This window comes from Hemitrygon akajei, chromosome 9 (assembly GCF_048418815.1).
Source record: "Hemitrygon akajei chromosome 9, sHemAka1.3, whole genome shotgun sequence".
Lineage (NCBI taxonomy): Eukaryota > Metazoa > Chordata > Chondrichthyes > Myliobatiformes > Dasyatidae > Hemitrygon > Hemitrygon akajei.
In genome coordinates, this window is record NC_133132.1 from 109,080,400 (window position 1) to 109,106,277 (window position 25,878).

Sequence of the window (25,878 nt, forward strand, 5' to 3'; positions counted from 1 at the left end):
ATTATACTAATGCCTATGAGGAATAATGTGAGCTGCTTTAATGACTATCACCCAGTAGCACTCACATGGACAGTATTGAAATGCTTTGAGAGGTTTGCTCGTGACTAGACTGAACTCCTGCCTCAGCAAGAACCTGGACCCATTGCAGTTTGCCTATTGTCACAATAGGTCAATGCCAGACACAATCTCAATGGCTCTTCACATGGCCATAGACCACCTGGACAACACAAACACCTATGTCAGGATGCTGTTCGTCGACTATAGCTCAGCATTTAACACCATCATTCCCACAATTCTGATTTGTAAGTTACAGAACCTGGGCCTCTGTACCTCCCTCTGCAATTGGGTCCTTGCTGATGATCAACATTGGTGCACATCAGGGGTGTGTGGTTAGCCCACTGCTCTACTTTCTCTATTCTATACCCAGGACTGTGTGGTTAGGCGTAGCTCATATACCATATATAAATTTGCTGATGATACAACCACTGTTGGTAGAATCTCAGGTGGATATGAGAGAGTGTGCAGGAGGAAGATAATGCCAACTAGTGGTGTGGTGTTGCAGCAATAGCCTTGCATTCAACGTCAATAAGATGAAAGAGATGATTGTGGACCTCAGGAAGGGTAAGACAAAGGAACACATACCAATCCACATAGAGGGATCAGAAGTGGAGAGAGTGAGCAGTTTCAAGTTCCTGGGTGTCAAGATCAAGACCTAACCTGGTCCCAACATATTGATGCAGCTATAAAGAAGGCAAGACAGTGACTATACTTTATTAGGAGTTTGAGGAGATTTGGTATTTCAACAAATACACTCAAAAGCTTCTATAGATGCACCATGGAGAGCATCCTGACAGGCTGCATCACTGTCTGGTATTGGGGGGGGGGGGGGGGGGAGGGGGAGTGGCGCTACTGCACAGGACCGAAAGAAGCCGCAGAGGGTCGTAAATTTAGTTGGCTCCATCTTGGGTACTAGCCTACAAAGTACCCAGGACATCTTCAAGGAACGGTGTCTCCGAAAGGCAATGTCCATTATTAAGGACCCCCAGCACCCAGGGCATGCCCTTTCCTCACCGTTACTTGAAGGCACACTCTCAGAAATTTAAGAACAACTTCTTCCCCTCTGTCATCCAATTCCTAAATGGACGTTGATCCCATGAACATTACGTCACATTTTTAATGTATATTATTTCTGCTTTTGCACAACTTTTAATCTATTCAATATGTTTATACTGCAATTAATTTACTTATTTATTTATTTTTTCATTCTATATTATGTATTGCATTGAACTACTGCTAAAGTAACAAATTTCAAGACACATGCCAGTGGTAGTAAACCTGACTCTATTCTGATTCTCTCCTATCAGTTCTTTTTTCTTACTCCTTGTACCTTTTCTACCTATCATACGCCAGCTTCTTACTTCATCCCACCCTCTGTCACCTTAACTGGCTTTACCTGTCACCTTTTAACTTGTATTCCTTCCTCACCCCCTTCCTTTCCAGTTCTGATGGAGGAGTTTCAGCCTGAAGCATCAACTCATTTCTATAGATGCTGTTTGACCTGCTGAATCCCTCCAGTATTTTGCTGTTTTACTCTGGATTTCCAGCATATTTATTTATTTGGAGATGCCGCGCAGATAGACCCTTCTGACTCTTCAAACCATACCACCCAGCAACCGCAATTTAGCCTAAGCCTAATCCCTGGACAAATTACAATGACCAGTTAAATTACTAAATAATATATCTTTAGACTGTGGCGAAAAAAATGGAGGACCCAGGGAAAATCCATGCATTCCATAGGCGGACGTGCAGACTCCTTACAGATGATTCTGGAACTGAACTCTGGCACCCCAAGCTGTAATAGCGTTGCATTAGCAGCTACGTTACTGTGGTGCCCACAATCTGCAGAATCTCTGGTGTCAATGAAAATAGTGTTGGGTTATGATCCTTCAGGTGATTTGAAAGCCTTCAGCTCATATTATTGAGAGCAACACTTGAGGTGAGTTTCCAGTTATTTACCAGTCAAGAAGGTGATATCTTATGCAAAGAAGAAATTTCCTCAATTCATGGTTTTGATTTTCATGGCCCTTATCAAAGCCCGGTTTTTTTTGCTATGTGCACTTCATGCAAAGACAAGCATGAATCCTAACTTCTGACCAAAGAAAATATTGTTGAAGTCATATTTTTTCAGACCAAATTGGGAAAACACACATGCAGCATTTGTCAGTGTAAATTCCTTTTTCAATGAAGCTGTGTCACAGAAAGTAATGGCTGTCTGAGTCATCAACATGTGTTTTGCGGCTCTCTCAAAGAGTCAGACAGCTTTGCACTCATCATCTCAATATCCACATCAGCTGCCGATGTTAGTGCTCACAATTGAGCCTTTTAAACTGGTCAGTTTGTTGTGATTGTTTGGCGGAGATAAAATACTTAAGTTTTTTGATCAATATGCACATTCAGCGGTGTAAGTGATCTGTCATTGCATTGTTGTGGCAGTGAAGACATTCCAGGAGGGTTTCAGTTGTTGGGAGTGTTGGAAATTTCTTTGGAAAGGTTGTTTAATGTGCCCACATCTTTGTTATTGTGGTTGTGACTAAAGGTCCTTTATTGTTGGATGTTGATTGTACTCAGGTCAAGCACAGTCCTTCATGGACTGATAAGATAGTTCCACAAATGATTAAAGCTGACTGCTCTCTACAGTCCTACCCATGCCGGTGAACTGACTTCAAGTAGGTGATGAGAGGTTCACTCGCTCCACTCTGAACTATGCATCCTTGTCGCATGACGGCACTTCTTTGGTTAAGTAACCTGGGCTGACCTGTATCCAGTATTTCTGACAAGTTGTACAGTGCTGGTGCATGAGTGGTCTTGCCTTTACTTGTTTGTGGACTGTGAACCAACAAGAACAGATGTTATTGCCCATTCTAAGTCTATTGTTTCTTTGGAATGGTTCTCCTACATACAACTGAGTGACCAGCTGAAGAAGTCACTGGGGTCTTACTTAGCTCTGAAAAAGAGAAAATCAAAGCTGCAAATTTTGGTCAAATAGGAAATGCTGGACACATTCCGCAGGTCAGAGAGTGTCCATGGAAAGGCAGTGTTTCAGGTCTGAGGCTTTTTATCAGATTTTCATCTGACCATCTTAGAACTGAAAAGTTAACTTGCCTCTACCAAGGCCTCATCACTAGGTCAGCGAGCTGTTTACTGCTTACCTGTGCCGAGATTTACTACATGTACTTTGAATTGAATTTTCTTAACTTATTTGTAGTACTGTATAGTCACATTCATGTGCTGTGTGTGGTATATGTTGTGTGAGTGCATCATGGTCTGGAAGAACTTTGGTTGTGTGTATGTACAGTCGGATAACAATAAATTGAATGTGTACTTACTTGTTTCCCTAACCAGCTGAGTGTTTCCAGCATTTTCTGTGTCTATTTCATCTTTAGATAAGGATATCATGTTTTCCTTCCTTAAAGTCTTAAGTAAAGCAATGAAATTAAAAATAGTTTAAAGGTCACTATGCTGATAATTCATGAACAGTTATTTTTAAAAAAAGATGTTTTAAGCAATATAACCTTATTTCTTTTGAATTATTAGTCAAAGTACTTAGATAACTAATCCATTGACACAGCTGTGTGCTTAAATATTGGGCAACTACTAAACATAAGAAGCAAGTTTTTTACACAGAATGGTGAGTGCTCGAAGTGCATTGTCTGTGGCAGTAGTAGAGGCTGATGCATTGAAAGAGACATTTAGATGGGTACATGAATGTGTGAAAAATGGAAGAATATGGGTACTGGGTTGGCAGAAGAGATTAGTTTAGTTGGTCATTTGATAACTAGGTTAATTGGTTCAGCATAACATTGTTGGCTGAAGTGCCTGTTACTGCGCTGTACTACTGTTCTGTGCTCATGTGCCTCCACGTTCAGGAGCAGATGTTAAAGTTGAGACAAAATTTGTAACACCTTTCCCGTGGATCATCATTATTAATAGTCCAAATTTTCTTTCAGAAAAGTTGGGACCAATTAGTATACCCTTGTAGTTTATATAGCAGCACAGTAGCATAGCAGTTAATGCAATCACTTTACGGCAACAGCAGTCATTGATCAGGGTTCGATTTCCACCGCTGTTTGTACCTTGTCTCCATGCCCGTGCGGGTTTCCCTCTGGTTCCCTCCCACCTTCCAAAGACATACCAGTTAGTGTTGGTAAATTGTGGGCGTACTCTGATGTTGCCAGAAGCGTGGTGATACTTGCAGGCTGCCTCCAGCATATCCTCAAACTGTGTCAGTTGTTGATGCAAAATATCTTTCGATGTGCATATGACAATAAAACTAATCTTCATCGTCAGACACTGTTAAATGCTTTCTCGCAATATTCCCTATTAACATTCAGTGCCAATGTGAAATTGTAATGGCTGAGAAAGATGCAAATATCTGAGACTACAAATTACTTTTTGATGCTAGGTAACTGACAGTCCTTGAGAGTAATGTTATTTCCTCATAATGTATTCCAGTTGAAATGGAAGTGGGTTATAGTTAGTGCCGCAAAAGCGTTTATTCATCCGCACTTTGTGGGATTTGATTAAAGGCAAGACAGCTCTCGTTTTCAGTGTCAATGAAGTGTGACAGACATAAATTTTACATTTTCTTTTTGTTCTTAATTAACTGCAGCAGTATGCGGCAGAGCTTAGCAGCTAAAAGATTTCTCACAGACATCCCTACCATTCATGAATGGGAATTGATTGCAGTCAGTCTGATCAAGAATGGAGGTTATTGTGTTCACCCCTTTGATGTGTTCCAAGGACCAGCTGAAACTGCAAAGCAATGTGATCAGATTCATGTTCTCCATGGGTTTTTAGTATTTTAGCCGATAGTTTCCTATTATTGATTTACTGTTGGAAACAACCTGGAACATCTACCTCAGTATTTTCCTTTACCTTCCATTCCAACCCAGGGCTGACACCACACAAAACTTTTCCATTCGGCCGTTCAGCCCACTGAGTCTTTGATACCATTAATAATCAATAGCCTATCAAGCTCTGCATTAAATATACCCAACGACATGATTTCCTGAGCCATCTGTGGCACTATTCTTTATCTTTTTTTTGTGCTGCATCGGATCGGGAGTAATAATTATTTTGTTCTCCTTTACTTTTGTATACTGGAAATGACATTAAACAATTTTGAATCTCTTGGATCTTGAAAATACAGTGAAATGTGTCATTTGCATTATGCATGCATCAACTCCAGCCTTCCAGACAACCTCAACCCACTGCAATTCACCTACTGTCAAAATAGGTCTCTGGAGCATCTGGACAGTAGACACCTATGTCAGATTTTGCTAGCATAGTCTAGAACCAACTCCATCATGTGCAGTAGCCTTTGCAGCATTCAGGATTTCTTCAGAAAGGAGCAGAATTAGGCAGTTTGGACCATCGAGTCTGCTCCGCCATTCCATCATAGTTGATTTATTATCCCTCTCAACCCCATTCTGCCATCTTCCATAACCTTTGACACCCTAACTAATCAAGAACCTATCAACCTCTGCTTTAAGTATACCCAGTGGCGCCCTCCACAGCCATTTGTGGCAATGAATTCTACAGATTCACTACCCTCTTGCTGAAAAATTCCTCCTCATCTCTGTTCTCAATGGACATCCCTCTATTCCGAGGCTGTGCCCTCTGGTCCTACACTCACACAGTATAGGAAACATCCTCTCCATATCCACTCTATCTAGGTCTTTCAATATTTGATAGGTTTAAGGGAAATCCCCCCCCCCCTCATTCTACTAAACTCCACTAAGTATAGACCCAAAACTATCAAACACTCCTCATGTGTTAACCCTTTCATTCCCAAAACTACTCACAATATCCTATATATACGTACCACCAGATTCAAGCTCAGCTTCTACCCCACCGTTCTCTCATACATAAAAACATAGAAAACCTACAGCACAATACAGGCCCTTTGGCCCAAAAAGTTGTGCCGAACATGTCCCTACCTTAGAAATTACTAGGGTTACCAATGGCCCTCTTTTTCTAAGCGCCATGTACCTATCCAAAAGTCTCTTAAAAGACCCTATTGTATCTGCCTCCACCACCGTTGCCGGCAGCCCATTCCATGCATTCACCACTCTCTGAGTAAGAAACTTACCCCTGACATCTCTGTATCTACTCCCAAGCACCTTAAACCTGTGCCCTCTTGTGGCAGCCATTTCAGCCCTGGGAAAAAGCCTCTGACTATCCACACGATCAATGCCTCTCATACACTGAAGATAAACTCTTGACCTCTCAGTGTAGCTCATTATGACCCTTCCACTTTGTCCACCCACACTGCATATTCTCTGGAGCTTTAAAACTATGTTCTGAATCCTGCAGTTTTTCCTTTGTTCTGCTGAAATCATTTGTGTACAGAATTATCTGGAAAGCTTCCTACTATATCTCAGTACATATGGCAATAATAAATCAATCATCAATATCTTTCATCGCCACCAGCCAATCCTTCCTTTGTTGGGAATATTGGATTTAGAGTCATAGAATCAAAGGATTCTACAGTTAATCTGTTAATGTGCCAAACTGTTAATCTGACTAGTCCCATTGACATTCACCCAGACCATAGCCCTCCTATACAAATTTCTCTTACATATTAAAATTGAACCCATATTCACCACTTCTGCTGGCAACTTGTGCCATATTCTCACCACCTTCATGTTCCCCTTAACTGTTTCACATTTCATCCTAGTGTCACCCAACCTCAGTGGAAAAAGCCATTTACCCTGCCTATACCTCTCATAATTTTGTATACCTCTATCAAATCTGCCTTCATTCTCTTAAACTCTAGCAAATGAAGTCCTAACCTATTCAACCTTTCCTTATAACTCAGGTCTTCAAGTCCCGGCAATATCCTTGAAAATTCTCTCTGTACTCTGTGCTCTTTCAATCTTATTGACATCTTTCCTGTAGGTAGATGACCAGGACTGCATATAATACTCCAAATTAGACCCAATCTTAAAGTAGATTTTAAAAGATCTGCTTGCCTATCAGTCTGAGTAAAAAATAAACATATGTTGGTTTTGATATGCAGTGAAGTTGATTGCTTGGCTTTTGCAAGTGGCCTTCACAATCAAATCCTGACTTCCATATTTTTGTTCATTGCAGGGTAAAAGACCATGTTTTGTATAGTTTCCTTTATGTACAGAATCCTGCCCCAAAATTTCCTCTAGCAGACAGATCTCCACACTTGATTGAATAAAACTATCGGTTTCCACAAATGGTAGCTGCGAGAAGATGGCATGGCCCATGTGGTGAGGCTCCTTGATGGTAGATGTTGCCTTCTTGAGGCAGCATCTCCTGTAGATGCTATCGATGGTGCAGAGGGGTGTGCATGTGATATATTGGGCTGAGTCCACTACTCTCTGCATCCTCTTGTGTTCCTACACATTCGAATTGTCATACCAGACCATGATGCAAGAAGTTCAGAGACCTTGGCCTTCACCCTGCCTTGTGTAGCTGAATCTGGACTTCCTATCAGATTGCCAGTAAAATGATAAGAGTGGGCTCCCTCAGCTCTGCCTGTCTGACCCTCAACACAGGTGCCTCTCAGGGCTGTGTACTAAGCCCCCTCCTTCACTCCCTGTATACCCATGGCTATGTCGCCATCCACAGCTTCAATCTGCTAATTAAATTTGCTGATGATACTACATTGATTGGCCTAATCTCAAGTAATGACAAGGCAGCGTACAAAGAAGTCAACATGCTAACACAGTGGTGTCAAGAAAATAATCTGTCCCTCAATGTCGCAAAAACAAAGGATCTGCTTGTGGACTACAGGAGGAATGGAGACAGACCAACCCCTATTGACATCAGTGGATCTGGGGTTGAGAGGGTGAACAGCTTTAAGTTCCTCAGCATACACATCACCGAGGATCTCACATGGTTTGTCTATACCGGCTGCGTAGTGAAAAACACATAGCAGCACCTCTTTCACCTCAGACAGTTGAAGAAGTTTGGTATGAGTCCCCAAATCCTCAGCACTTTCATCAGAGGCACAATTAAGAGCATCCTGACTGGTTGCATCACTGTCTGGTATGAGAACTGTACTTCCCTTAATCACAGGATTCTGCAGAGTGGTGCAGACAGCCCAGTGTACCTGTAGATGTGAACTTCCCATAATTCAGGACATTTACAGAGACAAGTGCGTAAAAAGGGCCCAAAGGATCCTTGAGGACCCAATTCATCCAAATCACAACCTGTTCCAGCTACTACTATCTGGGAAATGGTACCACAGCATAAAAGCCAGAACTAACAGGCTCCGGGACAGCTTTTTCCACCAGGCCATCAGACTGATTAATTCACACTGATACAATTGTATTTCTATGCTATATTGACTGCTCTGTTGTGCATACTATTTATTACAAATTACTATAAATAGACCATTTAGACAGAGACGTAACGTAAAAATTTGTTTTCATGTAAATGAAGGATGTAAGTAATGAATTCAATTCAGTTCAATTCAAGATACTTCTAACGGTCCATCTGAAAAGTTACAGGCATATTCTCAGTCTAAATTGCAGCTCACCTCTGTGATGAATTCTCCATGAAAATGAATTCAATGAAATTGCTTGTACTCCCAGTCTGTGCTCCCTTCTTGTAAAACCTCTCCACACTTTCCCAGTGACAGAATTAATAACTGTCCAGCAGTCCTTCAAACTCCTCTGAAGAATATCAGCTGTGCGTACTTCCATCAGTTCTGGGTGACTTGCATAGTAATTACTAACTTGATTAAAACTATCTCAGCGATCTGGTTCACCTAGTACAATGCTCTGACAAGAGCCAGAAAGCTCCTAAACCATACCTAGTTTTATGGGAGATTGAAAGACTTGACTAAAGATTAACTGCCTCCCTTAGGAATAATTAGAAACATTAATAGTATGTAGGGGAAGAGTGGATTTGGTGCTTTGAAAGTCCTTCTCATGTTTTATGTTTATTTTTAGGAACTTTATAAACATGTAATATAAGAATATCAGAACTAGGAGTAGGAGGCAGCCATCAGGCTTGGCAAGCATGCTTCACCATTCAATAATATCATGGCTGATCCGTCTGTGCATTCAGCTCTACCTAACTGCCTTTTCCCCAAAACCCTTAATTCCCCTGCTATGCAAGAAATCTCTCTACGTCTTAAATATGTTTAATTGAGGTAACCTCTACTGCTACCCTGGGCACAGATTTCCACAGATTTTGGAAAAAGCAATTTCTCCTCATCTCCATCCTCAATCTTTTCCCCCAAATGTTGAGGCTATGTCCCCTAATTCTAGTGTTACTTACCAGTAAAAACAACTTTGCTCCCTCTATCTTATCTATCCCTTATGTAATTTTATATGTTTTTATTGGGATCTCCTCTAATTTTTCAGAATTCCAGCAAGTATAGTTCCAAGTAACTTAATTTCTCATCATAGGCTTAGCCCCTCATCTCTGGAATCAACCTGGTGAGCCTCCTCTGCACTGCCTCCAAAACCAGTATCTCTTTCCTCGAGTAAGTAGACCAGATGTGCACGCAGTACTCTGGGTGCAGCCTCATTAGTTTCTACTCATACTTAAAACCAGTGATGTTACATTCCCAATCATCAACATTCTGATAATCTCCACTGATTCAGAAAACCACTGGGCCAGTAGATGATCCTTATCTCCGAGCAGGTCAAAGATTGAGTATCTTTCTGGCATCACAGTCTCTACATTATGTATTAACTACAAGCGAAAGCATGATAGACTACTCTCTGGTTGCCCAGCTGAGCACAGTTCCAAATACCAAAGAAAATGGACACATAGAACATAGCAATCTACAGCACATTACAGACCCTTCAGCCCACCATGTTGTACTGACCATGTAACCGACTCCAGAAACTGCCTAGAATTACCCTACTGCGTAGCCCGCTATTTTTCTAAGCTCCATGTATCTATCCAAGAGTCTCTTAAAAGACCCTATTGTATCCACCTCCACCACTATCATTGGTAGTGCATTCCACGCACTCACCAATCTCTGCGTAAAAAACTTACCCCTGACATCTCCTCTGTACCTACTCCCAAGCACCTTAAACCTGTGCCCTCTTGTGGCAGCCATTTCAGCCCTGGGAAAGAGCCTCTGACTATCCACATGATCAATGCCTCTTGTACACCTCTATCAGGTTACCTCTCATCCTCCATCATTGTAAAAAGAAAAGGCCAAGTACACTCAATATATTCTCATAAGGCCCGCCCTCCAATCCAGGCAACATCCTTGTAAATCAACTCTGCACTCTTTCTATAGTATCCATATCCTCCCCATGGTGCGGTCACCAGAACTGAAGACAAAGCTGTTCTCTTGACTAGTAGCCTATCAATCACCCTACAGTTTCATTTGAAATAAAAAGTGTTCTGAGCTGAATATTCAACAGATGAGCAAATGATGGGCATCATGGTAGTGTAGCAGCTAGCAAAACACTTCACAGTGTCAGTGATCAGGGCTTAGTTCCCATTGCTGCTGCAAGGAGTTTGTATATTCTCCCGATGAATTTCTTCCGTGTGCTCCATCTTCCTCCTACATTCCAAAGACGTGTGTAAGAGTTGGTGAGTGGTGGGCATGCTTTGTTGGCAGCAGAAGCATGGTGATGCTTGTGGGTGGCTGTGGGAAGTCTGAGGAAAGTCCATCTCCCACCCCCCATCCTCCTCACATTCTACAGAGGTTGTATTGAGAGCATCCTGAGCAGCTGCATCACTGCCTGGTTCGGAAATCACACCATCTCGGATCGCAAGACCCTGCAGCGGATAGTGAGGTCAGCTGAGAAGATCATCGGGGTCTCTCTTCCTGCCATTACGGACATTTACTCTACACGCTGCATCCGAGAAGCAAACAGCATTATGAAGGACCCCATGCACCCCTCATACAAACTCTTCTCCCTCCTGCCATCTGCGAAAAGGCACCGAAGCATTCGGGCTCTTATGACCAGACTATGTAACAGTTTCTTCCCCCAAGCTATCAGACTTCTCAATACCCAGAGCCTGGACTGACACCTTACTACCCTCTACTGTGCCTATTGTCTTTTTTATTATTTATTGTAATGCCTGCTCTGTTTTGTGCACTTTATGCAGTCCTGGGTAGGTCTGTAGTCTAGAGTAGCTTGTTTTTTTTTCTCTCATTTTTTTTTATATAGTTCAGTCTAGTTTTTGCACTGTTTCATGTAACACCATGGTCCTGAAAAACGTTGTCTCGTTTTTACTGTGTACTGTACATAGCGGTTATGGTTGAAATGACAGTAAAAAGTGACTTGACTTGACATCCTTGGACTGTGTTGGTTGCTGACAGATGACAATTTCAGTGTTTCGATATACCTGTGAATGATGATAAATCTGATTCTGATATAAGTCTCATTTGTGGGCTGAGAGTGGGACGGGGGCAGGGAAAGTGGAATCATGGCTAAGGAAATGGGAAGCACCAGGGAGACATTCTGTAATGATCAATAAGCCAACTGTTTGGAATCAAATGATCTTGCCTGGTGTCTCAGAGCTGCATATGTCTGCACCCACGCTGTCCTATACCCCCTCCTCCAGCACTCCTTCTCTACCACCTGTTCCACACCCCTCCCATGACACTCACCCTCACCATTCCCAACATCCTCTGTTCCTACCAGATTTACAAACTTGCTCTCCACTCCATATTGAGATATACAGTACTGTGCCTTAGGCACCCTAGTATATATATGTACCAAAGATATTTTCCACAGTACTTTACATCTTTTAGACCAGAGAAGCAAAAGATTCTGCAGATGCTAGAAATCTTGAGCAACACACACAAAATGCTGGAGGAACTCAGCAGATCAAGAAGGGGATTAAACTGTCAACTAAGATCCTTCATGAAATCCGTTTATTCCTCTCTAAAGATGCAGCCTGACCTGCTATGTTCCAGCATTCTGTGAGCCTTTTGGATCAAGCGTCTAGATTTGATTCCATTTCATGGAATTGCCCTTCCTTTCCTATCCCTGCATCACAGGTAACCAGACATCCCACCTCTCCCAGAAGTTTTGGGAGTCTCCCGCATATGGCTCCCTGATGCCTGCAAGTTATATACAATATCCTGGAAATCATTTTTTGGGAGAGGAAGCGCAAGAGCGAGAGAGAGCATCCTGATTGGTCTCTCTCCGTGCTAAGTAGACCTATCAGTTTTCTCTGTAGGCGGGCTTTTCAGTCGAGCTCAAAAATAATGACAGTGTTGCTCTCTGCACTGTTTGCAACAGTGACTTTTCTATTGCCCATGGTGGGTTAAAATGTAAAAGACATGTTGATGTGAGTTTAACAGGTGTCATTTGTTCATTAGCATAGCTAACGTTATTTAAACTAGTTGGCTAGCTACTAAGCTACTCTATTGATGTCCTACATGATGAGGCCAAACTCCTTGTAGACTTGCTTAAAGTTGTAATAGAATAATAAAAAAGGACTCCATGTAATATAATATAATATAAGTACATATTTTAATGTCACATTTTCATCTTATACCCAACTTAGTTTACAGATTAGACAAAATCACTAAACAACGTATTACATACACCCTTGGAGGTCAAGCGGGGGGTGGGGATATGGGGTTGCGGGGGGGCAGGGGTGCTAGCTCCCTGAAATAGCGGTGCTACCTTCCTGAAATGAGTTTTTGCAGGGTGGGATGTCCGGGTAACACCACTTTGTAGTTCCCTCTTCAGCTGCCCTTCCCCTACACTTCTCAGCAAAGTATCTCAATGGAGTTCAACAGCCCCATTCGCAGTGCTGTGCAGTAGAATTGATGTCCAAGTGGCTCGATATGTCAGACATAAACATTTCCAAAGGAATTGTCAGTTTTTTAATGCAAGGTCTTTGAAATGTTGATTTTGATGCACCTCGGTGGAAAAACTTAAATATTGATAGGCTAATGGATATCTGTCTATTTGAACTATAAATGCGTCAAACATTACCAATTACTGCAGAAACAGCACTTTGCCAAGCATTTCATTAAAGCATTCTCTGCTTCTGTCATTACTCCAGTGCTATGTTGGTGAGCCTTCTTGTGATGTTTGGATTTTATTTTATCATCAGTTTGTCTACATAATTATGTTGTAATTGTCGATCATATAAGTAATTGTGCAAACATAAATTTGTTTGAGTTTGGTCCAAGTAGCTAGAAAATGCACCAGGCAAGCTGCCTGCTCTACCTTCCAAACCAAATGTCTAGCAAGGCTCACCACACCCTGTGCAAACCTACTCGGGCTTAACTGATGATATTAGAACATTGAGCAGAATAGACCCTTTCGCCCACAATGTTGGGCTGAAGTTTTATATTTCTCATATTTCTATAAGAATATTTACAATATATAAGAACATTCCTTGTTAATTTATCTGTTTTTTGATTAATTCCAACACAAAAGCAATACATTGAAACCATATATTTGCTTCGTAATTAATTTTCTCGAAATCGCGAAAACTTTTAGAAAGAGGAAAATCTTTGAGTGAGAGCGTGCAGTCTAACTCAGAATCGCTCAGTCACATTTGAATATCTGCCAGAATCTGGATTCAGTTGCCAAGTATGTTATCAAATGTTCCCAGAGGAATATTATCTTTAGGCTACATTATGTTGTTACAATCACCCTTTTTATCGCACTGGTTTGTGAAATAAGTCCGCCAATACTGCCAGCAGGCCGTTTGGAGGCACGGTTAGGAAATTCAGCCCACAATCTTGCTTTTAATTGCATCCATAGTTGGTAATGTTGGTTCAATAGTTGTTATTGTGGCCTTGTGAATAGTTCATGCATGAACGAGGCTTTTACTGGACTTAGTATCATGTAGTTCCAAACATCTTTCTCTATCATGTTACCCTGAAAACTGAATGCAATCAAATCACACAAGACATACTAGTTAGTAGGTTAATTGGTCATTGTGAATTGTTCTGTGATTAGGCTAGGGTTAAATAGGTGGGTTGCTGGGCAGTGAGGCTCATTGAGCTGGAAGAGCCTGTTCCTTGTTCTATCTCTAAAGAAATAGAGAAAGAAACTTTGTTTCAATGAAGCTCCATGTTTCAGTGAGGATGAGAAAAGACACTCCATTCAGAAAGCTTGAAATAACCAATCTTTATATAAATCAGTGGAAGATGCCAAAGGAGTTTCATGGCCACTATGTTTGTGCCTAACCATGATGCCAACTTAAATCAATCCCATCTTCCTGCTCCCTCCATGTCTCTCAAATCCTTGCCTGTTCATGGGCCTATCAGAATGCCTCTTTATCGCTGCTACAGCATCTGCTTCCACCACTGCTTTACTTAGCACGTTCCAGGCACCAGTCACTCCTGCTGCAAGGCTCCTGCCGTTTACAGTGGACTGTATGGTGGTACAGTAGTATGCACCTTACAGTCCCAGCCATCACTGATTGAGGTTCAATTCCTGCTGCTGTTTGTAAGGAGATTGCATGTTCTGCCCATGATAGTGTGGGTTTCCAGCTTCCTCTCACATTCCAAAAATGCATCAAGTAGGGTTAGTAAATTCTGTGCATGCTATGTTGGTACCGGAACCATGGCAATTCTTGCAGGCTGCCCCAGCACATTCTTGGACTGTGTTGGTCATTGACACAAATATCACATTTCACCATAATTGTCAATGTACGTGTGACAAATAAAGCTAATTGAATAAAACCTAATCTAATACTAACTCTAAATCTAATCCCTTACATTTGACATAGTGCAACACCTCACACTTGCCCTGATTAAATTCCATCTTCCATTTCTGTGTCCATATCTGCAACAGGTCTATCTGCTGTGTCCTTTGGCAACATTCCTCACCACCCACAACTTCACTAATTTTAATGTTGTGTGCAAATTTGCTAATCACACTACCTAAATTTTCATTCAAACAGCAGAGATCTCAGCACTAATCCTTATTTCGTATATTGGGTTTGCACTTATACCTTGTTTTACATTGTCTTTTTTTCCATCACTATCTTGTATTACTTATGTATAATTTGTATCTTGAGTGTTTTCTGTACTCGTGTGCCTGCGATGCTGCAAGTTACTCATTATACCTGGACTGACACACATGACAATAAACTTGACTTGAAACCTTTAAAGACTTATGCACCAATAAATCCAAGTGCCCAACTGCCCAAATCCAAGTTCCTTCATGCCCAAGAATGGGAACATTTTAAGAAGCAGATGAAAGTATGTAGATTGAGAGCAGTTCAAATCAGGCTTGGCAGCCGTTTAGTGTTTGCCATATGTAGTCACCATGGTAATTTGCATATTGAGAACATCTACCAGAGAGCTGTCACAGAAAAGCAGCAGCCATCGTCAAGGACCCCCAGCATCCAGGTCATACTCTCTTCTCGTTGCTGCCATCAGGCTTCAGGCCTCACACCACCAGGTTCAGGAATGGTTAAAAGTGAAGGTTAAAATAAAATTTATTAGCTGTGCCAAACAATCTCCCTGCCCCATGCACCCAGCCACCTCTCCCACACTGTTAGGGAACATGATTGTATGTTTTAGCAAAGTCAAAGAAACATTTGTCTTCTGTTTGTAATTCTCAAGCAAGTGATGCCTTCAAAAGAAGATTGCCATTTCATCAATTCAGCTATAATTTTCAAGTCAGTTCTGTAAATTCACATTAACTTAATTGAAATTTATTTTTGATTACTTGACAATGGAGGACACCACACAACAGAGATTCTTAATATTATTTTCTTCTCTGAACAGCTTTGCCGAATAGAAAAGCAGTCATCAGAAGGGCCCTATCAGCAGGATTTGTTTGTGGATCAGCCCTTGATGTTCATTTCGCCCCAAAGCAATCCACCGGCATTGATGCTCAGCAGACTTGTGCAGTTGTGTGGGGGAAAGGTGTGCAAGACGCCCCGCAAAGCTGGAATTTGTATTGGGCGGTACAAGGGAAGCAGGCCTCCCGGCAGCCAATACTTGTCTGAGACTTGGATACTGGGTAAGTGTGTATCTCTGGAAACTTTGCAGCAAGCCGTCAGTCAGCGAGAGAGGGCCAGAACAGGATGGCATGAGTAGTCTTCCTCATGTACTTTCTTCTGTTCTCATGGGTAAGTAGGCAGTAATGGTTTTATATTTATTCTCTACATACTCAGTGTCTCAAGTTACCTGAGTCCGAGTGGTATGTTCCTTGTGGGGGGGGGGGGGGCGTGGAAGTAAAAAGGTGGATCGAAGGAGCAGATAGAGTTGGTAAGTGATGGGTAGATCCAGGGGAGCGAGGGGTGATAACCAGATGGAGGAGGAAAGGGTAGGATTAGCAACAGAGGCAGGAAGGTGATATGTGGAGAAGGCAGTGGTATCTGATAGGAGAGGAAGGTAGAGTATAGAAGGGAGGGAAATGGGAAGGGCAGTAACTGCTCCACCTCTTAAACTGAACTATCTCCTGCCTATCTTTCAGTGAAGGTGAAGGGTCTCAACCCAAAGCGTTGACTTTTGATTTCCCTCCACAGTTACTGTTGACCCACTGAGTTCCTCCAGAAAATTTGAGTATAATTCCAGCATCTGTACTCTCTCTCTTGTGTTTTAATGCTGTGGTTTAAATACATCTGAATGTGTACTTAGCCATCTCATTTCAGATTCAATCACATCATTGCAGGTTGGAATTTCATATCGGCCTGACTATAGATCAATAGATATATTCTCCTTAAGGACATCAGTGAAACAGATATGCTTTGATGCCAATTCAGTAGTTTAATGATCACTATTTTAGAGACTAACTACATTTCCATTTAATTCCATTTATTTAATTAACTGAATTCAAATTCCCTGGATGCCATGGTGAGATTTCACATCTGCAGATGGTTTGTCAAAGTCTTAACTACCAGACCAGCAAATTAACCACTACCCACACTCAAAGGGTAAATACACAGCTAATAATCCTCAATTTTTCCAGCCTCTGTGAGTCATTGTCGTCAGAGACAAAGGATGTGTTCTTGGACCATAAGACAAAAGAGTAAAATTAGGTCATTCAATCCCATTGAGTCTTCTCCAAGGGAATTAAGAGTTATAGGGAAAAGGCAGGTAGATGAAGCTGAATCTGTGTCTAGCTCAGCCATGAATTTATTGAATGGTGGAGTACGATCAACATGCCAGATGACTAACTCCTTCTCCACCTCCTAGTTTTTATAGGACCATAAGACAAAGGAGCAGAACTTGACCATTTGGTCCATCGTGTATGCTCCACCATTTGATCATGGTTGATTTATTTTTCCTCTCAACCCAATTCTCCTGCCTTTTCCCTGTAACCTTTGACACCCTTACTAATCAAGAATCAATCAATCTCTACTTTAAATATACCTAATGACTTGACCTCCACAACTGTTTGTGGCAATGAATTCCACAGAGGTCACCACCTTCTGGCTAAAGAAACTCCTCCTCATCTCTGTTCTAAAGAGACATCATTCTGAAGCTGTGCCCTCCCCCACGACAGAAATCTCCATGTCCACTCAATCTGGGCCTTTCAATGTTTAATAAGTTTAATGAGATTTTCCTTTCCCAGTTTATGCCCTTTTGGGGTTAGTGAATGAACTGCTGGTCTTGTAGGTAAATGGAATGAAGATAACTGTTAGATAAAGACCAGTATTGCCAATGAGGCCTCAGCTGCAGGATCGAAATTTCTGCCGTTTTTTTTCCAAATTTATTCTGGTTCATATTTGGTAAAATCCAGAAGTAAAAGTCTCCATAGAATTGATATCATTCCAACATTAACGAAGGAAAGGCAAATACTCTGCCAACACCCACACAGCATTTGTGTCAGAGAGACCACACAGCACAGAAACAGGCTCTTCATTGCAACTACTATACTCAGTGCCCTGACTAATGAAGGTAAATGTGTCAAACGCCTTCTTCTTCACCCGGTCAACCTGTAACTCTACTTTCAGGGAAGTCAGTACTTGCTGTACAGTCGTACACCATGAAAACAAGCCCGTCAGCCCAACTGGTCCATGCCTGTCAGAATACCTGACTAAGGTAGTCCCATTTGCCCACATTTGGTCCCATCTGTACAAGATAAGGTTTGCTTTATTTGTCACGTACATTGAATCATGCAGTAAAATGCATCGTTTGCATCAGCAGCTAACATCATGTGTGCTGAGGGCAGTTCATGATGTCCCCATGCTTCCAACATCAACATAGTGCATCCACAAGTTTCTAATCTGTACGTGTTTGGAATGGGGGCGAAAACTACCACTCAGAGGAAACCCACCTGTCATGGAGAACAAACAAATTCCTTTCAGACAGCAGTAGGAATTGAACCCATTCCTAACCACTGGAGCTGTAAGGCATCACACTAACTGCTACACTACTGTGGTTGCCCTAACTTAGGAGACTTAACTTGCGATATAAAGTTTGTATATCACACAGATTAAGCTAAAGCAAATACTGTACTGGTGCCTACATGGCAATCATTTTGTGCATGCTGTTAGTTGGTCAAGTTATTGATTGGCTGTAACATAGGGACCAGTATGTGATATTCAGGCAAAGTCTCACTGAATGGGAAAACAGAGTGAGAGAGTAACTCACCTCATCATGTTCCTTTATCGCCATGTTCCACTCTGTCTGACTAATAAAGGATGATATACAAGACCTGGTACACCACGCCGATGACCGGGATTCAATGCCCATCCCGTCTGTAAGGCGTTTGTACGTTCTACCCCTGACCGCATTTGTTTCCTCCAGGTGCTCCAGCTTCCTCCCACATTCCAAAGACTTGCAGGTTAGTAGGTTAATTGGCCATATAGGTGTAATTGGGTAGTGTGGGCTCATCGGGCCGGCAGGATCTGTAACAGTGCTGTAAGTCCCTATGAAAATAATGATTAAGGGTGTCAGTGTGATGCATTCTTCTAATGCTGATCAGATTCAGAATTCTAATTAGCCCACCAACATGATTTAGTTCGTGCATTGCACTGTTCCTGGAGCTATAAAATGTGCACCAAACCGAAATTACTTGATAGAACTCATTACTCTGTTCACTCACTTCCTGTGAAATTGGTTTACAGTTTACTTCAACTTACTAGAGCTCAATCAGGAAATTGGAGATGGGTAACTGTGGGAAATTGCAATATCCTATTCAAATGATAAATAGCTTTTGTTCTTGCAGCACAGATAATATTCTTGTTGCACAAGGTATTCAATGACATGGGGATCCACTTGCACCGAATGAAAATGTGAGATTCCATTTTCAGTGAGTAACAAATTCATTGGTAATGCAGTGTTCAAACTGGAATCACTTCAGTAAATAGCTGTCATCTGCATTTTAGAAGATACTTTTTTGAAAAAAGCTCAGGTCTTATCATTTTTTAAACTTTTATTTGACACTGAACAGTTCCTCTGTGATACCTGTAATTTCTCAATCAGAATCAGGTTTAATATCACTGGCACATGTCATGAAATTTGTTGTTTTGTGGCAGCAGTACATAGCAATACATAATACATAAAAATGTATAAATTACAACAAGAATTAGCTATAAAAATTAAATTAAATATGTAGTGCATAATGAGAGCAAAACAAAAGAAACCAAAATAATGAGGTGGTGTACATAGGTTCACTGTCTTCAGAAATCAGATGGTGGAGGGGAATTATATCAATGATATACTTAATGCCTTCTTTAGTGTGCTCTGTTGTTGCAGGGATTTGAGTGACTGAGTTATAGTGAGAGTTTGAACAGGCTGGGAACGTTTTTCCTTGGAGTGTAAAAGAGGTGGTCTTATAGTGATATATAATATTAATGGGTTTAGATGGGGTAAATGTGCAGTCTTTTACCCAGGATTGGTGTAAAGAGGGCATAGGTGTAAGGAGAGAGGGAAGAGATTTCACTGGTACCTGAGAGGCAAGTTTTTCCAGCCAAGGTGATCAATAAATGGAATAAGCTGCCAGAGGAAGTGGTTGAGGCAGATACAGTAACAGCATTTAAAAGGTATCTTGGCAAGAAAGGAAAGGTTTAAGAGAGTGTTTCCAAACCTTTTTTAGCCCAACGCTCCCCCAAAGCACTTTCAACTTTCCAGCACCCCCCCTAAAGCATCTTCATACTTGCCAATGCCCCTCTTCGGTGCAGTGTACATAGTGAGCATTCAAAGATATGAATCTAACATGAGAAAAATTATTCTGCTTTAAATTTTTATTTGTTTCGAATCCTAGCTTACACAGTACCTATGCGCTGTGGAGCAGCTTCATTATCAATGTGATCCTTGAGCTTAATGGTTTCAGCAAAAGTTGAAGTATGTGATTCAAGTTGTGACAGCAAAAGCCTTAAGTCACCATGCATAACAATATCCAAGCGGTTTCTGTTTTTTGTGCACTGAAGCCTCTTTCAACAAGGTAGGAGAATGGAAATGCAACGAAGAGCAATTTGGCTCTTCTCCAGAGACCAGGAAACTTGATATGACAGTGTAGCCACGTACCACAAAAGCCAACATCTTTGAAAAGCATTTTTGCTTCTTCATCATTCTGAATTTCAATAAGTTCTTCTTGCAAGCTTTCTTCCTGTTCTTCCACCTTGCAAAGAAATGGGTTAATTACCCTGTCTGGAATTTCCAGATTGTTCAAATCCTTGTATCAATTCTGAAAGTCCTTCTTCAGTGACTGTAGGTGTAAGTAGGACTCTTGCAAATCACCTCTGTGAAAAAGAGTGCCTTACTTTCCATGCAGGAACATTCTTTCCACAATGTTTTGCTTAAGTATTTCCAATTTTCCGATAAAAGTGGACATCGCACTTTTTGCCGGGATTCAATTGAAATTCCCACCCTGCAGTTGCATATTTAGAATGTTCATTTTGTCATTCAGAAGCCGCATCTCCACATTGAAGTTCAATCTTGCTTCCCAAGCTTTTGTCGACTTCGAGCAAAAATTCAACCACAGTGTCAAAAAGATCAAAGGAGCATTTTAAGCAGCAGCCTTTTGACACCAAACACATTTCAGTGTGAAGAAGCAAGAATTCAAACTCTTAATCATTATCTTAGCATAACTGGTGAAATATTCTGCTATTTAATAGATGTGCTTTAATTTTGTTGATAGCAGATATTATAAGAATCATGCTTGAAAAAAGTCACTGGCTGAGGTTTTTGACTGCAAGATGTTGACGATAAATTACACAATGGATTACAAACAGACTTGGAATTTCTTTTTTCATAAATGCCTCTAAACCAGCAGAGTGACCTGTCATATATTGGACAAGAAATCATGTTCCTAATTGAGCTCATCATAGATTGATTCTCCATTGATATTTGTTTTTAACGTTTTATAAAACAGAATCTCTTCATAAACTTTTCCATTGCTGATAAACCATACATGTGCCATTAGCAATGCTTTGTTGTCTTGCACAGATGGCTCATCCAGTGGTATCCCAAATTCTGTTTTTTGTACCTCTGTGCATAGTTGATACTCAATGCCTTCACTCATTTTGTCGATACACCAAGCTATAGAGCTATTACTCAGAGGAATTGATTTTAAAATACTGGTATCTATTTTGAGAACAGTGCTAAGCACTTCTGATACAGCAGGCATTGTTAACCTTTCACCAATTGGATGAGATTTTCCTGTTTGCTATCATTTTGGAAATATTATAAGAAGCAATGAGACCACTATCAAGGTAATTTTCAGCTTTCTTGGAAAATGAATCAAGTGTGCAACGCTTTTCAAATGCTTCTTTTATCTTCTGGAAATGGGTAATACCATAGGTAGCCTTTTCAGGGTGCCTTTTACGGAAATGTTCCTGCAATCTTGATGGTCTCATGGCTTCATTAGACAGTACAGTATTACAAATAAGACACATAGGGCATCACTGATCTGACAGGAATGGAATAAAACCATTCTCCAGATATGTAACATGGTGTTGATTCACTCTCTGTAGTTTCTGTTCCTTACCAGGATTAGAATTCAAGGCTTCACTGCATAGAGATCATGTGGTACATATTTATCCATCATTAACGGGGCTAAATTTAAATTAAAAATGAACAAGAACTGGGAATGCCTATTGGATGTTGACACCAACAGTAAGTTGACACAGATGGAATGATAATAGCGGCACACAAAGGAGTGGCGAGGCGAAGCCGAAGACAATCACGAGCGAAAATTACGTTGACAAGGATTCAGACTGGAATCTGATTATTAGTCAGGATAGAGCTGTTGTTCAGCAAACTACCTTTATACTATTCCAGTTAGCATAATTCACCAATCACACAAGGTATTTTAATCCCCAAAGGTGATTGTTGACCGCTCTTATGAAACTGGGGTCGCTTTGAACACCTCAAGAGGAATACCCAGGATTGGCAAGTTCACTGATTGGCTCTATTTCACCGTTTTGTTCCGGCCAGTGCTGTATCATAGATCGGTGGAGAAGTTGAGAGAGGGTGCCTGACTTACCAGCTGTTAAATTGCATGAACTACTGTAGATTCCGGACTACAGAGCGCACCTGATTAAAAGCCGCTGGCTCTAATTTTAGAAATAAAATCAATTTTTTACTTGTAAAGGCCGCACCAGATTTTAGGCCGCACCGGATTTTCGGCCGCAGGTGTCCCACGTTGTAATATGAGATATTTACACAGAAAGATATTACACGTGAGGATTTTTTAACTTTTAATTAAATCCATATGGTAACAAAAACAAATACATATTGCAAATGCTTTTTTTCGAACCGTGCCCGTAACGCGGCTACTTTTAAATATACGTTGCGTATACTTTTTTACTGAACAACATTCCAATATCTCCTAACGACTGGTAAAAAATATATATACTGCAGCCTACCAGGAAAAGTTATTGATCGCCTTTAACTTAAAAGCAGCGTTTTCGCTCCGCCGCTCGACCCCCCGCCGTCCCGTTTTATCGCAAACGGCATTTAAAAGCAGCGTTTCACTCAGATCCAAAGCCGCTCGCGTAATGCCGCTCACCCCCACCGTCCCGTTTATCGCAAACTGGTATCCCACAAGACGCGGCAAAACCGGGTGTGACGTCATAGCATCCCGCGATGTAGTACAGAAAACAAATATAGTTAAAACTCTTCTAACTTTAACTAGAAAATGAATTACTAAGCGAAAATATTATAAACTAAATAACTGCCATAAAGGCAGCACAATGCTTTTCTTCGAGTGTTTTCCATGTTGATGAGGGTGAGTACAAATGACTGATTTACAATAATTTAATTGTGAAAGTGCGCTTGATTTATCGTACAATTTCATTGGACCTCTGTGAACTACTCATCAATTTTATTGGTCTACTGTTACGAGGCAAAATGTTTTCGGCCGGCATGAAAAAAAATAATACATTAGCCGCTCCGTTTTAAAGGCCGCAAAGTTCAAAGCTGTTCAAAATGTGGGAAAAAAGTAGCGGCTTAAAATCCGGAATCTACGGTAGTTCTGTACTGTGAGTCAACGGGAAATATTGGGCACCTTGGTTGCTAATTTATGCGTCCCCAATAATATCTGTTTGATTGGTAAGGATGGATGAGATTGGCAAGTTTCAGATGCGTTGTGACGATGAGTGCAGAGCTATGGTTCTTCCTGTCTTTTGTTGCCTCATCCTTTTTTTTTGGAAGTGCCTGCTCTACTAACGATCGGTCAGGTCTCATCCTCAAGTTAGGATGCCGCTTAACCCTCCTCCTTCAAAAACCATAAACACCCCCCACATGACTTCTATTTCCCCTAATGCACGCTTAGGACACATAACCGCCCCCTTTGGGAATCACTAGTTTAAGAGATTAAGAGAGAGATTATAGAAGTTAGCTTTATTATCACATGTGCATCAAAACAGAGTGAAATCTGTTGATCGCATCATAATGAAATCAGAAGTCAGCGAGGAGTGTGTTGGGCAACCTGCAATTGTCGCCATACTTCTGGCACCAAAACAGCACGCCCACAACTCACTAACCCTAACTCGTACATCTATGGAATATGGAAGGAAGTCTATGCGGTCACGGGGAGAACATTAGAGGGATATGGGTCAAACAGAATGAGAATCAGTATCAAGTTCACTATCACTGACATATGTCATTAAATTTGTCGTTTTATGGAAATTGAAATTAACTCAGATGGTCAACATGGATGAGTTGGGCTGGCCCTGTTTCTGTGCTGTATAACTCTGTAATTTATTCTGTTAATCTAAGTCCCAAGTCAACATTTCAGAACGTTACTGGGGGAGAAGGACAAAAGGAGGTGCACAACACAGGATATTGAGCCTTGCTTATATGGACCATAAAATGGTCATGAGAAACCGGTCCTGAAACTATTTTTTAAAGATTGATAATGCAATTAAGAAGCAGATAACAGCATGGTTTAAAGAGAACAGTTTTGTGACTGCCTAAAATGCTATGAGAATTCCAAGTCCCTCTTGACCCATCCACCCACAAGTAAAGTTTTTCTTGTTGTTCTCAATTTTAGAAATATGTTGTTTTGGACACAATCCCTCTTTTGCATCTGCTTTACAAGTCAGCCCCGGTGACCCAGCCATAGAATTCACTCATCACTGAGAGCCTTCAATGAAAAATTTTACAGTTCATGTTTAATCTAAAAATACAAATGTTATTGCAACCAAAACAGTGAAGCTCTTTATGTTTTCATAGCGAAATCTTGTGATTAATCGTGAAAGCAAACACTAAATTCATTAAATCATGGAATTTTACAACATAGAAGCCATTTGGTCCATCAACTACTTATGCGTTTCCATTGCTAAAAACTTGTTTTAACAAAGGAAAATCCTACCACCATTACTGAAAGGACATTTTATATTAGAACATTGAATTGTACTGCACAGGAACAGGCACTTCAGCCTACAATGCCAAATTAAAATAAATCACAATATGTCTTCATACTCCATTCCTTGCATATGTATGTATCTATCTAACAGCCTCTATATTTATTTATTTATTTAGAGATGCAATGCAGAACAGGCTTTTTTGGCCCAACAAGCCTCACCACTCAGCAACCTACCTATTTAACCCTAGCCTATTCACAGGACAATTTACAATGACCAATTAATCTACTGACCCATATATCTTTGGACTATGGGAGGAAACTGGAGCCCACAGAGGAAACACACACGGTCACAGGGAAGATGTACAAACTCCTTAAAGACAGTGCCAGAATTGAGCTTCAAACTACGATGCCCCGAGCTGTATTAGCGTTGCACTAACCACTGTACTACCATTGCGCCCTGTGCCCACCTGGCTGCTGTGCCTCTTAGATACCTCTATTTTTTCTGCCTCTTAGATACCTCTATTTTTTCTGCCTCTAACACCACATATGCCAGTCCATTCATGGTCCATCCACCATCTCTGTGTAAAAAAAAACTTACCTCACACATCTCAAAGTTCAAGGTAAGTTTATTATCGAAGTACACATATATCACCATATACAACCTTGAGATTCATTTTCTTACGGGCATACTCAAAAAATTCAATAACCATCATAGAATCAATGAAAGACTGAACCCAACAGGATGGACAACCAGTGTGTACATGGCAACAAACTGTGCAAATACAAAAGAAAAAAAGTTATAATAATAAATATTCAATAAATATTGAGAACCTGAGATGAAGAATACTTGAAAGAAAATCCATAGGTTGTGGGATCAGTTTGGTGATGGGATGAGTGAAGTTATCCTCTCTGGTTCAAGAGCCTGATGATTCAGGGGTAATAAATGTTCCTGAATGTGATGGTGTGAGTCTTGAGGCTCCTGCACCTCCTTCCTGATGGCAACAGTGAGAAAAGATCTTGGCCTGGGTGGTGGAGGTCTTTGATAATGGATGCCACCTTCCTGCAACAGCGCTCTGTGTAGATATGCTCAATGGTGTAGGGGTCTTTACCTGTGATGGACTGGGCTGTATCCAGTACTCTTTGTAGGATTTTCCATTTAAGGGCATTTGTG

The 25,878-nt window shown here is 41.0% G+C and overlaps 1 protein-coding gene across 4 annotated transcripts in view; it reads left to right on the forward strand.

The window, feature by feature from the left end:
- The window catches only part of mcph1 (microcephalin 1), a 261,368-nt gene that overhangs the window by 226,055 nt on the left and 9,435 nt on the right, over positions 1–25,878 (forward strand). For all 4 annotated transcript variants that reach the window (XM_073056757.1, XM_073056758.1, XM_073056759.1 and 1 more), the window contains one exon: positions 15,728–15,965. In XM_073056757.1, the coding sequence (XP_072912858.1) occupies positions 15,728–15,965 (238 nt within the window). The remainder of the gene's footprint in view (positions 1–15,727; positions 15,966–25,878) is intronic.